The sequence below is a fragment of the Misgurnus anguillicaudatus genome, chromosome 10, assembly GCF_027580225.2.
Source record: "Misgurnus anguillicaudatus chromosome 10, ASM2758022v2, whole genome shotgun sequence".
Taxonomy (NCBI): domain Eukaryota; kingdom Metazoa; phylum Chordata; class Actinopteri; order Cypriniformes; family Cobitidae; genus Misgurnus; species Misgurnus anguillicaudatus.
In genome coordinates, this window is record NC_073346.2 from 39051618 (window position 1) to 39071238 (window position 19621).

The 19621-nt window shown below is 38.4% G+C and overlaps 1 protein-coding gene across 1 annotated transcript in view; it reads left to right on the forward strand.

The window, feature by feature from the left end:
• Nucleotides 1–437: 437 nt before the first annotated feature.
• Nucleotides 438–19621, forward strand: part of iglon5 (IgLON family member 5) — a 216740-nt gene continuing 197556 nt past the window's right edge. The window contains exon 1 of the mRNA XM_055211414.2: nucleotides 438–886. Within this exon, the coding sequence (XP_055067389.1) occupies nucleotides 826–886 (61 nt within the window). The 5' untranslated portion in view covers nucleotides 438–825. The remainder of the gene's footprint in view (nucleotides 887–19621) is intronic.

Consider the following 19621-nt stretch of genomic DNA (forward strand, 5'->3'; position numbering starts at 1 on the left):
TTTCCATATATCTAATCGTGATGAATTGTCTTTGGGTAGCTTTCATGTAGCTTGCATGTAGAAGGTCGTTTTGGATAAAATCAACTGTTATGTAAATGTATGAAGTCAGAGGAAAATCCATAGAAATCATCCAATAAATCAAGTGTTCATTATTTCCAAAGTTTCTCTACTCAAATAACCACCCAACAGAGAACACTAAAGCTCTAATGTGCTGCTCCACTGATGCTGCTTCTCTCCAGTACCGCAGTACACTGAGCTCCCCATAAATCACCTTCTATTTATCACAGCGCTCCTGCTGTTCCCGCCCTCTCCGCGCACACGATTGGCCAAGTCTCTTCCGTGGCGCCCCGCCTCCTCCCTTGGCCGCCCGTGATTGGTGGAGGGGCTCCTTGAGCTGTCAATCAAAGGTTTCTTTCGTGCCCCGCTCTCAAACGCCTTTAACGATGCACAGTGATGCTGAAGCCCTGAGCAGTCTCACAGTACAAACGGCTTTCCAAAAAAACCTCTGCGTTATATTCACTCTCGTCATTTTCCGTGGATTCTCCTGACCCGAATCTCACATTCTGAGTGGACATTTATTCTTTTTTGTCACAGGGATTTATTTTCGCGTCTTTCGGCACTTCAGGCACCAGCAGATTGTGTTTGGTCTCCTTGCGCAGGGTCACTTGGGAGAAGCGACCCGTCTTTACGCACTGGGAAGATCTGTGGACTGCGGACGCGTTAACGAGGAACGCTTGCGTTTTATGCGTTTTCCCAACATTCAAACGGACTGTTGCTGCAAGAACGGCCACGTAACGGTAACAAACAGTCGGCGAAACTCACAACATGAGCTGCGCAATGGTGCGACGCGCGCTCGCCGCTGCGCTCCTGGCATTGCTGTGGGAAGGTAAGTTGGAATTCCTTAAGCATTCCTTAATGCGCGCGCGCTCCCGATTCATTCTTCTGCTCGGACCTGGAGCTGAATACCAATGCGGCTCTACCTGCCAGTGAATCACGCGTGTGCGACCACGCAAGGGTTTTGTTGCGTTCACAGCGCGCGCGTGCGTGTGTTGAAATCATTGGGACAAGTGGCGCTCCACAACATACGAGTTCTGCATATCAACACTTTTCTCTCTCTCCTCTTTCTCGTGTGTGTAACAGGTCAATGCATGCAGACATGGTAGATCCTAGTGATATTCATTATTTTTTTATAATTTAAATGTCCGATAATAAGCAAAAGTAAATCAGTTTAGTTATTTAGTTATTTTAAATAGTGACCACTAGACTGCAACAAGATAAACCTTACATTGATTGTTTATGCATTGTTATAGTATATTTAAAACATCACCTTTAACAGTAGGCCTACATAATTAAATTCAAATACAATTATTGTAAATTTTTAATAATATTTTAATAATAATAATACTTGATTATAATATTGTTTCATGATAATAAACAACAGTGGTGTAATGCTGTTGTTGGGTTGGGTGTTGTTGTTTTAAAGAGCCAGCAGATGGCATTGATTGTTACACCTGATATTCAAGATCTTACAATCGATTAAGTGTAAATACTGGTGAAATAAATACATGCAGTTATAGGCCTGCTTTAATATAAGATTTTCTCTATGAATGAATGACTCAGTACATTTTATAAGTCATTAATGTTGACATGGGAAGTGCATAATATGATTGCAGTCATAAAATGGTTTTGACAGTAAAAACTCTTTTATATAATATAAAGAAATACTCTCTCTGAGAGACATCAACACCTCTAATTACTATCTTCATTTTGTTCTGGGACGTTCCACTTGTTCCGAAAGGTTTAATGTTTAATGTAAAAACCAGACATAGCCGGCTGATTTGTATGGATCTGGAGTACTATTGTTGTATTATTGATCTGTCAGAGAATGGTTGGGCATCAGGGTGGGAATAATAGCTTTCAGTGTGATGTGAATTGAGGAATACTTGCTTTGAAATGATGTTTGATTCCACTTCTTCAGCCCTTGAACACAGGTTTAATCATTCTTACCCTGCAGGGATTGTTTTTTTCCACATAGGCGCCGGATCTCTGACAGGGAATATTATCCACGAAGCACCTTCTCATCACGGCCCAATATACATGTTAATTGAATGCCACTTATTAGAGTTCAAATCACTTGTTAGTCACAAGTAATTTTCATTAGTGAAGGACAGCGCTGCTTATGCACTGACTGATGTATGAATCCAAGAACATTTTGTATCCAAATGCATTGATGTTATCTTTCAGTGCCACACAAAAGGAAGAATTTTTGAAGAATCTGAATAAAGATTGTTCAAAGAAATCTCATATTTTGTACCCAAGATAAACTAACAGCATTACGTGACTATATTCTGAGTAAACTGTTCATTTAAGAATGCAAATCAAATGAGATGGATCCGCTCAAGGACATGCGGGGTGTAAGGGAACAGATTTTTTTTATTTGCGTGACAGCGTGTGGTTTTTGGTTGGTGGGAGGGGTGAGCGGGATGCCCTGCCTGAGAGTTTGCTCCACTACAGACTTAACACCGATGATGTTTGCTCAGGGGAAAATCTGTCTGAAACTCATTATGTTTTTTTTTCTCACAATTCAGCAGTTCTGCACAATGGAAATTGATTCAGGCGTCTGATAATTTGATATGTACTGACCACATCACTTATACTCGCAGTTACTAGCCCTTGCATTTGTGCCACATATCTATCTATCTATCTATCTATCTATCTATCTATCTATCTATCTATCTATCTATCTATCTATCTATCTATCTATCTATCTATCTATCTATCTATCTATCTATCTATCTATCTATCTATCTATCCTTCTATCTATCCTTCTATCCATCTATCTATCTATCTATCTATCTATCTATCTATCTATCTATCTATCTATCTATCTATCTATCTATCTATCTATCTATCTATCTATCTATCTATCTATCTATCTATCTATCTATCTATCTATCTATCTTATCTTGGATCTCTCTTTGTGAATCATTTTGCAATTTTGACTTTGCTGGTATGTCTTTTGGGGGTTAAAGGGTTTTGTTGGAAACTCATGTTGCTGAAGTTAGCAAAACAGCTCAAATCATTTCCAGCACCTTTAACCTTCAAACCCCAAAAGTCTAAAAAGACACTCAGTAATAAAACGCTTGCAGTTCATCAGTCCTTTGCAATAAAGACACATGAAAACCAACACATAGTAGTTTGTTGATCAGTAGTCAGTATGGCTGTCACGATTATGAAATTTGGCTGACGGTTAATTGTCTAATAAATTGTGGCGGTTATGACAATTAATTGTCTGTTTTATTGCTTTGACATTTAATTCTCATACATTTTTTTTGGTGCATGATATAAATTTTCACATATTGTTGTGATTATTTAAATTAAATCTTTTGCAAGGTTTACCTGGCAGTAAATGTTAATAAACATAACACATATTTTAAAGTTATTATTTTATGAATATATATTTCAAAAAATGAAACATTTTCATAAGAAATAAACACAATAAAGTGTCTGAAAAATGACTATAAAAATGACTTGACTATACCAGACCAGACCTTATTAAATAATAGCCAATCCTAGTAAGGTCTGTAGTGGCTGCAAAAAAAAAATAAATTCCTTACAGATCCTTAAGCATAGGATCCATCACTTCCCTAAATTTGGAAGTGCTGTTTTGGAAATGTATGTTTTACCTGGCAATTCATACTGCTTATTAAAGTTTTGCAGCATTTCTTTAAATGCTGTTTTCCACTGTAGAATGGCTTTGCAATGTATTGTGTTACACTGTCAGTTAAGGAGTGCTATCTGATACGGTCTCGTTTATATAGGCGCTGCAGCTCCCCCTTCTGTTTTTTTAGAGAGATGTGCAATCATTGTGGTGAACTGAAATCATCGCGATGAGGTCAAACAATTGTAATAAGACAATTATTTAATCATTGTGACAGCCCTAGTAGTCAGAATTAGTTTAGAAAGATTTTTATTGTGAACTAAAGTGATTAGAAAGTTATTTGCACAAAATATTTTGAAAAAATGCAATACTGGCCTTACTAAAATGTGAAAGCACAATGAAGCCTAACCATTTGACCACACTATTCAAAACAGAAACATGACATTATCTTTTTTTTCTTTTTTCTTGACTTTATAGTCTCACTGTACTTTATTAGCACTATGGTGCATCAATCGCAATGATAAAAATCATAGTAAAGTACTACGGTCTGTTACCATCAGATGTATTATATATATAAAGCTGTTAGATCCCTGTCCTTAAAATGCATTTAGTTTCATTAGATTTTTCCTGGTGTTATTACTGTAATGTTGGACTTTTTCAACAGTGATGCAGTGGTCTGTTGTATAGCACATCATCAGTATCTAGAAGATGTCTGGTTCTGTGCCCTGGTTTTGTACCTTTGAGCAGATCACATGACCCACGTGTCAGTTCGACATGGCATTGGCTTTCCCCTTGACCTAAACAAAGCAGATTTCAAAAAGACAGAGATTGCTCTGCTTAATGGCTTTTTTGTTATCCAATGAAGTTATGTCTCTGAATGTGGCCTTGGTTGATTTAGAGTAGACTTTGACTGATTTTTAATAATGCAATATTAAAGCAATTCTGCCTCATACGTATCTACTGTAACTAGTCAATGTTTAAAATACATTTACATTACACTTATGAATTTGGCAGATGCTTTTATCCAAAGCGACTTACAAGGTAAACATTTTATGAACCAGCGTTCGAACCCAATGACCTGTACCAATGAGGTATACAGGAACACTAAGGGGCATAAATATTGTTAAGAATGTTATAAATGGAGATCGAGGCATTTGTTTGTGTTTGTTTTCACACTCGAATGTTAATTTCATTACATTACTGTATCAATTTTCACATTACACCTTTGGGTTCACACTGCACTTGCATCATCAACCCGAGTGCCATCAAGGGTCATAGAAGCAGATGTTTACCACTGTAGCTGCTGTAGTAACAAAAACACGTTTTACTATTGTTATTAATAGCAATTGCTTTTTGGCTTTACCACCAAAACTAACCAGTGTGATAACCACAATGTAAAGAATGCAACATGCACTCCAAAGGAGACGAGCGATTATTTGAAATATATTTCACTGTAATAAGTGTGACCATCAGCATGCACAGATGCAAATTGTACGTCGTCAATTGCAGTTCGCTTCCACGAGGATGGATTGCTTTGATACAAACCTACAGCAGACTCATAATGACGGTGAAATGATGGTGATTTAACAGCAGCGGCGTACTGAAATCGAACCCTGTTTGATTTCTGCACTTGCGTCTGTTTTATTTTTGCTTCTGTCAGTTACTACTATTACTACAGTATACTTTGGATTTTCAGAACAACTAATGTAGTAAACAAACTAAACAAAAGGGAACCTGTTAATTTAACACGTAAAACGAACACTAAATAGCTGTTTTATTATATAGGCTATTATTCATTTTCACTTTCTTATCCTTTATTAAAGGTGACATAGAATGATTGAACGGAGTATTTATCCTTGTTCTGTGATGTGACATGTAGATAAAAAAATGTGTTTGGGTCTGTAATGCCTTAGAAGCTTCCTTAAAACCTCTTTCAGATAGCTCTATTAGGGTGGGGGATTTTAAACAAGTGTATTGCCACCTATTTGGCTCCCCCTACTGGCTTAACTTGCAATCTCCTTACTGATTGGCTGACTTTTCTGCCACTCAAAAAATGTAGCCAATTATTTTAAAGTGGAGGGGCAGTTAGATGCCTGTGATGTCATAAGCATCAGTTTTTCAGATTGGGCCGTTTTCTGGCTGACATTTTTAAAAGACGAATTTCTATGAGACTGAGATGTTTAGCATGTTTAGCACCTTTGTATGTTTGTGAATGCGAGTAGACTACCATTATTCAACAAAGACAAGGTAAAAATGTTTTTTCATTCTCTGTCCCCTTTAAATATTTTTTTGAAATTGCATCCATTTGCACAATTTTAATGTCTTTCTCACTATCAGGCAATGTCTAAAAGCGAAAATCGACACATCCTGATGGTGCAGATGTAAAAATGTGATGTAAAAAAGCAGAAAAGTATAAAAGGTATACAAAATGAAGGCGCATTGCATTTCCATATTTCAGCCCAAATTTAGATTGGAGCTTGGGAAAGGCCTGCCTGCCAAAGCCATGTTCAAATCACTTATAATAAACTATTTTGCGAAATGCTGAACTTATTTATGAGTTAACAATTTTCTCTTGATTTTTGTTGAAATAGACAGGTCTATAGACCATTTTGGAGTAGACGTCAGAGTTACGTCACTGCAAGCTGCGCGCACAATGTAGTTGCAGAAAAACAATGGAAATGAATTAGACACGAGTGAAACGAGCGAGATAACTCACTAGAAAATGTCCTTTTGTGCTGTTAAGTGTCAGAATAGGAATGCCAAAAAAGATGGGCTTCATTTTTATAGAATGTCGAATACACCAGTTGAAGATAAACATAGATGTTTATGGTTGCAATAAGCCCTTAACCGGACAGACTGAAGTGATGAAATCATCTGGAACTCTTTTAATAATTAGAATAGAAAATAATTAGAGAAGATGTTGTGTTCTGTCAAAGTCTGTTCCCGCTATGTGTTTCTTATAGCATTTTTATTATGTTACATTTATAATTTATTCAGAATAAATGTTTTTTTTATACTGAAAAAGCATTAATATCACCATTTTTAAAAAATACATACACATGATGTAAAGTGTTATTAATATATAAACAGGCCTATGCATTTTAATTTGTATGTAAACATAATAGTTTTATAATAGTTTTAGAACAAACACGTAGGCTATAAATATAAGGAAGAAATAATAGGAAACCGGAAAATGATGAAATATTTAATAAATGTTATTATATAGAAAACATGATAGTATTGCTTTTATATGTACTTTACTGATTCATACTGTAAAAATAATTAATTTAGCAAAAAAGAACAATACATATACATTACATACATGCATATCAGTAGACAACCCATTTAAACTTTTTATTTATCTAAAAATAAACGTAACATGATTAAAACGTTATAAGAAACATTGCACTAAATGGAAACATAGGGGAGTCAGACTTCGACAAAACACTGTATCCGTAACAATCATGGTTAAATGCTAAAACACTTCACACCGCTACTACAGAGCGGTCACTTTCTGCAACCCGTTTGGCTCCGCTCCACAAAAAAGTCATCTCTGTTTGCAAACACGAAAGTGGTCTATATGTACATTCTAAAAAAAAGGGTTGATTTAACCCATAGACAGTAAAAAATGATGGATGAAAAAGAACAAAGAGCTTTTTTGAAGCCAATAGTTAGGGGCGCCGTAGTCATCTTGGCAGCACGTCACGGCGCATCACTCGCGGATAACCGAAAATGGGCAAAAAGGTGGGACGTGGGTAGAGCTGAGGTGATTCACTTGACAGCAATTCAATACAGTTCACAGTTACAAAAGACATAAAAAAACTTTGTAAAACATGCTTACAGTAACAGATTATAACTAGGGATGTCACAGTTATGAAATTTGTGAATAAATTGTGACGATTAATTGTCTATTTTATTGCTTTGACATTTAATTCTCATACATTTTTTTGTTTGTTTATGAAATAATTTTCACACATTGTTGTAATTATTTACATTAAATATTTTGTTTACCTGGCAGTAAATATGAATACACATAACACATATTTAAAAGTAATCTGATAATTTCTCATTTATACAGGCACTGCAGCTCCCCCTTGTGTTTTTTAGAAAGGTGTGCAATCATTGCGGTGATCTGAAATCATCGCAATAAGGTCAAACAATCGCTATGAGACGATTATTTAATCATTGTGACAGCCCTAATTATAACACAAAGGTCAACAATTTTGCAGGACATGTCTTGTATGTGATTCGGACAACGGATGTGCAACAGTTGCTTAGTCGTGACGAGCTAGTTTCTCCAATGATGCATCGTACTACGGTATTAACCAGAGGGTTGCATTATTGCACGGAAAATCCAGCAAGGGTTTATTTTTGAAGTGTATGTGTATCTTCTCTTATTGTGTAGTTAACATATCTTATATAGCATTTAATGTTTTTACTTTTATGAGTAAACACCACACCAACAGCTTCATTTAATAGGCATATACTTGAAATGAAATACTTTTTAATGGTGTAATTAATTATAAAAAATATTTTGCATATGTGCAAAATAGATTGCTGTGGCCTGTAGCCCGGGCTTATACTCAAACAGGGACGGACTGGGGCTAAAAACAGCCCTGGAATTTTTCTCAAATAGGCCAATAATCATGGGACCAATCACGGCTAGGGCCCTGTGCCAAATGGCACACTCCGGACTTGTGATCCTCCTCAGAGTCCACACTTTGATGACATCATGTAGTGCAGACTTTAGGGACCCTTGATGCGAGTCCACCTGGGTGCACCGGAGTTGTATTTTGGGACAGACTTGAGTGTCACGCCGGAAATAGGAAGAGAAGTTGCCCGTCAGTGTGAACTCCTCCCTTCCATCGTCTGATTGGTCTGTTTGCTCTTTTGCAAGGACTTCTGGGTTGGTAAAGTGCGCGAAGCCTGCTGCAATGCCGCCTTCGCCGGAGACCACATCAAGAGGGCAAAGGGGGTGCTGATGAGCATACTTAAAGCATAAAAATGACAGATGGGACACCCTACTGACTCGTAGACTAAGCGAGCATGCGCAATTTAAGGCCACGAGACCGAAAGTCCACATGAAAGGCGCCATTTGGGACAGGGACTCTTCTTCCTCATTTTTTTTACACGTAGCAGCATATAAGTGATTGTATTAGTGCCCCTAGTGTTTGCTGTTCATATTGCGCTATTAGACTTTTTTGCCGACGGCCGGGCGACGGCCCTCGGTTGAACGGCCGTTCTGGACTTTTCCAGAATGCACAGGTTGCCAATCCGTCCCTGTACTCAAAGGTATGAAAATGATACAGTGCAAGTAATATATTGACCTCTTAAGCCACGTTTTGTAAGGTCTGTCCAGTCTTTCACTCATATGTGCCTCAAAATTGTTTTTAAATTATCCTCACTGGGTTTTTTTCCGGTTACACATTAATGTACTGCATTTGAATGTATGTGAATTTAATGAAATCTGTAATTAATTAACAGCGCTAACGATTAAGCTTCCATACATTATTGAAAGCTGTGATTTTTTATTAATGGATGACATTATCACTTCTCCTAAAGATGTGTTGACAGATAGCAGCGGTTTGTATCTGAATCTGTACTTTATAACGGGCTGTCACCGTTAATGCGACACATGGGGCACACGGGCAAATGTGTACAGCCCATGTTTGCTCATCTCCCACTTCCCCTGCTGGACCAAGATTGTTGGCTGGCAGAAAAAGAGCAATGAAGTCCAACCGCTGCCAGCCAAAACAGATGCCATGTCTTTCAAAACTGGCTCTCTTTTCAAATCCAGTCTCTGAACTACAATGCAGAGCTCTCCAGGCCTGGCCCGCGAATGTTATTTGGCTCTCCATGTACTTTCTGGGACTGTGTTGTTGCTTTTCTGCCGTCCTTTGGTATAGGACCCGATCCGCGCGTCCGGCGGCGTTGACGTCAAGGCAGCGATGGGGTGGGCCGATTCACTAGATTAATGACAAGTCACTGGGCTTCGAGCCCGGGGTTGGGCATGTGATTATTACACCTGTAGGAAGCAGGACTGACAGATGGCGTTTTCTTTGGCGATCGGGTGATCTTAAAATGTTTTTCTATGGCAAGCAGGCGGATTTGTAAACATTTCCACACGATGGGGGAATTCACAAAGAATAAATTGTGACTACTGAAGCGTTGTTCATTTGTACGCACTGTCTGCATTGTTTTGGCACCCAATATACTAAAGAAACTATGCAAATCAGACAACAATGCAACCACGGCCAAAAATTTGGGCTGAATACAATTTGCATGCAGCAATTCCCTATCTCGCAGGCCGGTTCTCATGAGTGCTTGGATGTTGGGCATGCATTAGAATATTTGTACCACTCAATCTATGAACCGAGCGTCTGAATTTGCTTTTCAAAATGCTAGACTGCATCGCATAAATGGATATATGCCATTAAGATGTTCTTCTCCATCATTAATCATCATTTTTGATGAATTACTGCCGCTAGATCACTAGACACACAATGCACAAGTATCTCTTTTTAAATAAAACTTAAGGTCGGTTTTGTATTGTAGCACTTTGACTTAAAGTACAGTTTAGGCTGAGCATATTTGACCAAAAAAGCAGGCGTTTGCACTAAAAGAACGGAATGTGCTGAAATGTGGCACAGCTTGAATCTTTGATAAGAAGAACATTCAGAGGAACTTAAACTTTCGGTGACCTACCTTTGATAAATGAAAGCTGACAAACTCGCTGCCTATACTGCGACCACACTCGCAGGTGCAGAGTTCATCTCAAATGAGCGTGTGAAGTTTAGCTCATCTTTGGCTCCATAAAACAACCACAAATATTGTCCTATTTTTAGCCAATCATATCCATAATAATCAATATTAAGTGAAAAAAGTCTTCATTATAAACATTTTCATTGGGGATGCACGGATACAAAATGTCAGTGCTGATACTGACATTCGATTACTTTGAATGACATCTATCGATAGTGATACCGCAACACAGTCTCACCCCATGGCGTCAATATTTGACGACACTTGACCATGCGTCAATATGTTGACGCGGAGGGTATACCTTTCGCGTCATTTTTTGACGAACTGGGGACTTCAATACTATTAGGTACGCAAAATTAAACAGTTGTCACCTGGCGTTGGGGTTAGGGTTAGGTTTGGGTAGGGATGTCATTATGTAAATCTAACCCTAAACCGACGCGAAAATGGTAAGAAAATAGGAAAGAGAATGCAACAGACTTAATAGTATTGAAGTCCCCAGTTCGTCAAAAAATGACGCGAAAGGTATACCCTCCGCGTCAACATATTGACGCATGGTCAAGTGTCGTCAAATATTGACGCCATGGGGTGAGACTGGGTTGGATACCAATAGTTTTGCCTTTAACTCATTCATTCTTTCAAAGTATTATTTCATGAAATCCTAGAAGTGCAGAGCGTGCAAACTTTGTCATTTTCCAGATTATACAGCAGTGGCGGCCGGTGACTACTTTTTCGAGGGTGCACGATGCGAAGCTCATTACAACATTTATTTAGCCTGTCATGTGTTGCTCATCATGTCAAAATATGTGTTCGGCGCATCATGTAAACTTATGTGTATCATGCGTCATGTCAAAGGGTTTATGATAAAAGAGACGCTCACATTTGCCAGATACTCACTTAATCTCATGTGTAATCAGAGTTTAGTGTTAGGTTAGTCTCTTGCGAGTATTTTGTGAACGTGAGGATTTCTTTTATCATGAACTGTTTTTCGACGCGTGTGCAGCAGGCACGTATTTTGAAATAATGCATGATGCACATAGGTTCACATGACGCAACGAACACATATTTTGAATTCGTACCCCTCAGAAGTCACCGGCCGCCCAGCACAATCTCATGAAATTTCGTTATATAGTCACGTAACTTTTTGATTATTTTTTCGTGATATTATCACAAATTTCCGTGTTTTTTCGTGATCGTATAACAAATTCCTGTTTTCGTGTGATTATCACGTATTGGTTTCTCAACTGTTTTGTCCTATTTTCTTACCATTGTGGCTTCGGTTTAGGGTTAGATTTACATGAAATTAACGCAGTTACAATTAGTAACATGACTAACCAACTCATTTAAATTTCACTAATTGTAATTGCGTAACTTGATTTAAAAAAAATACTTCGTTACATGTTTATTACCGCTAAAGGTGGTGGAATTACAGTAACATAATTAATTGTAACGCGTAACTCCCATCACTGTTTTTAACACAACTTGTGTTGTCCCTTTCATTTATTTTAACATGAAATAACGCATTAAATGGCATGACACACACAATGTGTAAAAAAAAAAAAAATTTTTTTGCAGTGCAGTGAGACTGGGTAGGGCCGCCACTGTTATACAGATTATAGGCCGATATATTGGTGCATCGCTATTTTCATCATTATAATAAACCTTGCGGATTTGGAAATGAATTCCGATTGTAGAACAGATTTTGTGGACATCTTTATGCTTACTCTTATGCAAATCTCATTTGAGCCACATGAGCTGAACCTCCCATGCATATGTCTATGAAGACACGGCTTCACTCAAATAATAATAAAAAGGTCCATGTTTTATTTAACAAAGCAGGCGAGAGATCATTGAAGTGGCAGAGTGGAGGTACAGGCAGAAATAAGTGGGGTGAGAAGCACAGCGTCCTCACTCGCACATAAATATTCTTAGCCGACAAGCAGCCATGCATGGCATGAATGCGTGTCCATGTACAGGCCGAGGGTACACGGAGGATTGTAGCCCTGCGGCTCTTATATGCTAAACAAACAGGATGAATCTAAACGTTTCCAAAGAAGAAGCTGTTGCAGTATACATTTTACATCATAGCTGTCGTTAATTTAGTGTTGTTAATTATTTAAAGAAAATGTGATGATAAAATAATGCATTTAATCAATTTTGCTCATTGACCCTCACATCGCTGTCTATTGCATAGTCGGCACCCAGTTGCCTAGCTGCACGCAATATTGAAGCGAATAACTCTTCTGCTTGGCCTTCAGAATAGAAAATTTAACTACAGAAACACTCAGGCTTAAAGTAGGCCACCGCCTCAATGCAGAGCATGTTTGTGAGATTTACCATCCCAGCTCGGGCCTCCTGAGACACCTTTGAAATAATTCGATCTTGGCATGATGTCTTTAAAGATGCTGAAAAACAGCCAGACATGATGCAACAGCCAAAAGCGACTGATGCGTGTGTGCATTTAATATAACAATAAAACAAACTTTTACTTAATAATATAATAATAATGTTTACTTAATTGGTCACCCATCTAATGCAATTTGCCAGTCCTAGTTGATATTCATACCAATGTGTAAAGATAAATATCTTTTACAGAAGGCACATTGTGTGAAAGGAGTTGTGTGGTGAACGTGCGAGCGATGTTGAAGATTGGAGTGAGGTTTTTGTCCTGAGGGACCTACATGAAGAGGGTCTTTGCACTTTCCCTGTCCTCATTACTGGAGACAAGGTGCTCGGCCAGGAATCAATGACAACATCTTCAACACTAATGCCACCCGTGTCTCCTAATAGACACACGCGTGTCTTCATGTGTCCTGTGTTACACCAGAGAAAAAGCAGCCGCAAAACATACACAAGACCCTCAGTGCACAAAGTTAATGGCGGTAATTTTTAATGTTGAGTTATTATACCACAGCAGATCTGTAATGAAAGTGAAATGATGGGGATTTTGTAGCAGCGGGTATGAAAACAGAAACTTGTTTCTTTCATTAGCAGTTGCTTGTGTTTCTATACTGATGTTCTCACACCTAATCTCTTATAACTACAGCTAAAAAAAGCTGTAAAAATGAGCCATTGTGTATCAATGTTATTTAATAGTCATTTGCAACAATAGGCGTTGTAAGCAAAAACAATTTTTTTGGGTGGGTCCCCTCGTCCTCATCGGAATTTAACAGGATCCGTCTATCGCAATAGGCCAAAGTAACGGAAAAGTGAAATGGATTTGAAATTATATTGACTCTTAATGAGCCAAATGGAATGGATTTGAGGAAGCAGCAGCGTGAAAATTAAGTTTGTACATGGAACTGAGTTTAATTTAGGCATTTTGCATTGAAACCCCTCCTCCTCTGATAGACATTTTGCAGTGAAACCCCTCCTTGTGTAGGCGGGTCATAGATTTTTCACAGTAAAACCCCTTCCCATCTAGGCGGGTCACTGATGTTTAGAATTGAGACTCCTCCCCCTGAAGGTGGGTCACAAGCGTTTTGCATTGAAACCCCTCCTCCTCATAGTCATAGGCATTTTGCAGTGAAACCCTTCCTTGTAGTCGGGTATGTTTCACAGTGAAATCTCTTCCCCTGTGGGAGGGTCCCAAATGCTTCGAAGTGAAACTCTTCTTTCTCATAGTCATATGTTTCACTGTAAAACCCCTCCCCCTGTGGGCGGGTCACAGACATTTTGATTTAAACTCCTTCTCCTCATAGGCATAGGCATTTCGCAGTGAAGCCCCTCCTTGTGTAGGTGGGTCATAGATGTTTTTGCAGTAAAACCCCTTTTGTAGTCGGGTATGTTTCACAGTGAAATCTCTTCCCCTGTGGGCGGGTCACAAATGCTTAGAAGGGAAACTCCTCCTTCTCATAGTCATATGTTTCACTGTAAAACCCCTCCCCCCATGGGCGGGTCACACACATTTTGCATTAAAACCCCTTCTCCTCATAGGCAAAGACATTTCGCAGTGAAACCCCTACTTGTGTAGGTGGGTCATAGATGTTTCACAGTAAAACCCCTCCCCATGCAGGCAGGTCACTGATGTTTTCGCAGTGAAACCTCCTCTTAGTCAGGTATGTTTCATAGTGAAACCTCTTACCCTGTGGGCCGGTCACAAATGCTTCGGAGTGAAACCCCTCCTTCTCATAGTCATATGTTCCATGGTAAAACCCCTCCTCCTATGATGGGTCACAGACGTTTTGCATTGAAACTCCCTCCTCCTCATAGGCATAGACATTTCATAGACAAACCCCTCCTTCTGCAGGTGGGTCATAGATGTAAAACCCCTCCTCCTCATAGTCATATGTTTCACAATAAAACCCCTCCTCGTGCAGGGTGACCAGACCAGAAAAATTCCGAAATCTAAGCTGCTGTCCCGAATCCCGCTCTAATTGTCACGAAAATTATACTGAAGCAAAATCTTGAGTAGCTATTGTCTGATAAACCAATGAGCCCCCGCCGGCTGCTCATTGGCTGCAGCATCTTGCTTATATATATATATATATACACACTGTAGGCACGCATTAAGATATGCACTGATAAGGCACGGGAGTGCTGCCAGCAGTTAAAACCTATGCGAAATAATCTGATGTCGAGCCTCCAAAACCTCTGTAGGCTATAGCTCAAGTGTGAATTTAAAGTTGTATTGTTTCCATTAATTTATCTAATTTATATGCACAAAGACAATAGGACCTTTTTGTTCCCATTTTGTTTTATAGAGTAGATTAACAGAGCGAAAGTTGCAGCAGCCGCGAGGACAGTTCAAAGTGCAGGCAGTAACAGTCAGTCGCGTGAAGGAGTCAGATTGGTCAAGGGCGAGGCACTGTGTTAAAAAAAATACTTCTATATGTATTATATACATTTATATGCATATGTACTTATATTAATAAAAATATGATTGGTTCGGGAACTTCAGTTTGAAATTCATTATCTTTGGTTATTAAATAAAATAAAGAAAACTATTATTTGGATGATCCAACCAATTCCCCCGCCCATAAAGTCTGCACCCCGCCCCGAATTTCAGCCAATCTCATCTGGTCACCCTACCGTGTGGGCCTAGATGCTTTATAGTGAACCCCCTCTTCCTTCAGGCAGTCATAGATTCTCTCATCCTCATTGCATCACCAGCTATCTTTCACTCTCTGTGGTTGAACTAAAGAGATCGACATGCTAAATAGGAGGTTTGTGCAGCGGATTTGATTCCCACCTCTGTCTCTGACAGCTGGCAGCGTTGAACCTTGTTGCTTTGCTCTGGAGGAGGGCAAGAGAGACAGAAGACAATAAATAAGCAGTGAGATACACAAACCCAGATCAATAAATATTTCAACAGCTGCTTCCCTCACACTCTCTTCCTCGAGCAAAGAGTGTCTATGAAAGGAAATAGAAAGGGCAAAGACAGGAACAAAACCAGTGCAGGTAAAAACATTCAGCGCTGTCCAAGTAAAAAACTGGAGAGGCTGGAGTGAGAGTCTGGAATGACACAAAAAATACTTTGTGATGTGGAAAAGTATTAACTTAATTTTATCATCTTATTATTTAATATGCAAACATTTTTGTTGACTTTTTTAGCAATAAGAACCAGATTATACAATTACTTATACTTAGCAGTGGCGGCTGGTTTAATAGGGGGCGCTGGGGCGCCGCCCCCCTAAAGTTGGCCATAGAGGAAAGCTACTTAAACATGTTACCAAAAAGTTAAATATATAATGCAAATAAATACAAAATAAAATCGTTTAGTTGTACTTTTTTACTGTTAGTCATGTTATCATTTATTTTAAACAATTAAAAACAAAACTGAGTTCGTTGTGTGTGTGTCACGTTTGTGTGTCTGGAGCACACCCCTAGCAAGTATCTATGTAGGTCAGTTAAAAGGGTAAAAACATGTGACCTGAGGCTGAGATGTTTAGGTTATATTTGCCTGTTCAGCACAAAGTTCGAAAAATTAATACATTAATCTGCTTCGTGTGATGTTAAATGTGTAAAGTGATGCACGGTCTATGTTTATGTGTTCTCTTCACAAATAAACAAACACATTTAAACTTGAATGCTCGTCTAGTAAGTTCATGATTAGAAATGAACAGGTGAACGAAAACAATTATTATCAGTAAAACATGAAATATGACCGTGGACCACAAAACTAGTCATATGGGTATTTTTTTTTTTTTTAGATTTAAACATCATCTGAAATCTAAATAAAAAAGCTTTCCATTGATGTATGATTTGTTAGTATAGGACAATATTTGGCTGAGAAAATCTGGAATCCGACGGTGCAAAAAATATATATTTATGGTAGGAAATATACAAAATATCTTTACGGAACATGATCTTTAATTATTTTGGGGATTCAATTTTTTTTATTTTGACCCATACAATGTATTGTTGTAATATATCCGTGCTACTTATGACTGTTTTTCTGGTTCAGGGTCACAGATATAACCCTAAACAGTTTTGCAGTACATTTTCACAGGGTCAGTATTCTGTGTTAGAGGTAAGAATCAGGATTGTAATGTTATTGTCTTGTTAAACGTCCTTCAGACTGGACTTGGCACTAATAAGTAGGTACTTCTGTGTTTTATCCTGATAATGAGTGGCTGTTTGGCTGTGGCCAATTGCTAATAAAAACACTGCCCTTATCCAGATGGTGTGTTTCCTGGAAAAAGTCACAATTCGAGGTTACCGTGCGAGATCTGAATCTTAACAGCACGACGCCATTATTTGTGGGGACAACAAACATGTAAATTGCTGGCGCTCGGTGAGATACAGAGCATTAGCTTGAAGCTACAAGCATTGTTAAATTCAGTGTGCCTGTAGTGATAATACACCAATAAAGATGTCTTTATTTTTTGCCGTCCATTTTCTATTTATATATTCGTATATTGTTTTGCTCTAGCGCTTGTGAGATAGCTGTTCACGCTGTGAAGTTGCAGATGGGATTTTCTTCTATCAGAAGCTGATATTAAAAGAATATTTCACCCAAAAATGATTATTTACTCACACTCATGTCGTTCTGTTAGATTGTCTGTGAGACACAGGGAGAAATTTGTTAAATGAAAAAGTATTGTTAGTGTTGATTGACCTTGTTGTGATCTACATCTTTAAATGAATATAAATCTGGCATCTTTTTTTATCTAGAAGCCTTATCTTGGTCTTCCAGAAAAACGCTGAATTTTTTTTGTAATTGTTGCGGGCAAAAATCCTTGATCTTGCGTCATGTTCTCCTAAAAAATGTGATGCAATATGCGGGATATTTCAGCAATTTTATGCCATGAAATTCGGGAACTTGCAAAAATTGTGGGAACTAGCAAAAATTACATTACTTTATAACGTTCCCATGGCAACAGGGGACATGGCTGCGCTTGTGTCAAGTAAATGCAAAATTTTTCAAAAAAAATTTGTGCACGGAAATCTGCAATTTATGTTGCGAAAGTGCGGTGTATTTGAAAAAATTTGGTCCCCGCATAAATATGTGGACTTTGGCTGAATATGCGTTAAATCAGGCGATCGCATAATCATGTTTTTCTGGGGGGACTGTTAAAAAAGACACTTAAAAGTTTGTCACAGAAGTGAAAATATGATATAAAAAAAATTAAAACAGTTTACATTTTTTGTAGTAAATAAAAAAATGTAATAAAGACTATACACTAGTCAACATTTGAAGTGGATCAAAAATGTTAATCAAAATTGTCCTAAGACAAGTACAAATATTGGGTATTGGTATTAGGCCCACTTTTATGAAAGGTTTTGATCCACTCCAAATGTTGACTAGTATATTTTATACATAAAATTTTCACAAAAAAATTGGTTTGTGTAATGGTGTGTTCAGACCAGAAGCGGTAGAGGCGTCAAGCACGAGTGATTTCAATGTTAAGTCAATGTGAAGACGCATTGACGCGCGTCTGGAGGTCTCGCGGCACAAATGAGGCGTTTAGCGCGGCACGGTAGACGCGATTCTGCTTCAGTGGCGCAAAATGAGTGTTACTGCAACACGCACGTTGAAAAATTTGAACTTTGGCGGAAAAACACACCGCATTAACCAATCAGGAACTTGCTCTAGTAGTGACGTGATTACAAAAAGTGAGTGGATTCGCAGAAACGCCTTCAATGACGCAAATTTTCGTGTGAATGTCTTGATGACTAGAATTTCACGTGCAAATGAAGCGAGTAAACTCAAAATATTCAAGTGGCAAACTAGACACAGTAGACACAGTAGACGCGAATTTGACGCCTCAAACGCGGCTGGTGTGAACCCCGGTAACACTTTTAATGGTTTTACCAACAATTGCCACTAGGTGTCAGCGCTTTGCTGCATACTCAAATGCTGCATGTCACAAATTAATAAATTACTGTCACTGCTTTATTATTCCTGCTAATATTAAAACACGAAAACTACATTCTTAGACCTTTCCAACGATATATCATTTGTCAAAGATTAAAATGTACATGCAAAATATTGAAGTAAGCTCAGGTGTCCCGCTCACGGGACAGCGCCAGTTAAGAGTTAAGCAAATTGAAATAAGTAAATCACGAAAGCCATTGCTTGCTTATTTTATGTATTAGAGTTTAAAGAATATTGCACAGCCTTATGGACTGTCGTACTATATTTCTTTAACAAATATATGCATCATTTTGCTTTATGTATGAGTTAAAAACATCCTCCTGTTATGCTCTACTGACAAAATAACCACTTATGGGTTAAAAAGGATCATTAAATAATGACTTTTCAGGTAAATAACTCCTTTAACGTTGCAGAAAGACTGATTTAAGCTGGGATTAGCACATGTAAACCCTCTCTATAAAAGACTCACGGCCCTTTGTCGCACAAGCGCCGCACAGATCCCTCTTGTTGTTGCAAAAAGGGGAATTCTGCTAATCGGGATCAAATTTCACAGTGCGCACCGATGCGATATTTCATTAAAGAAGCTGAGAGATGTGTAGGTATGTGTTGTGAAGGGTGATCGTGTGACATTTCTTTAATTGTGAGAAAGCAGAAGATCTCACAGCTTGATTGAGAGGCTGTATTACCCTAATTTGGTTCGCAGTGAGATGGCAGTGTGTTATCGCCCAAGGATGTGCCACTAATTTGGTGTTGCCGTATATTTCTCTGTCAGTGACTTGCATTCGTTATCAACAAGCAGGCACGATGAAGTTCCTTATAAGCATGACAAGATGAAGCTTCAACCGGATTGGTGTGAAGGCAGTAGTTAGCGGCACACGCGT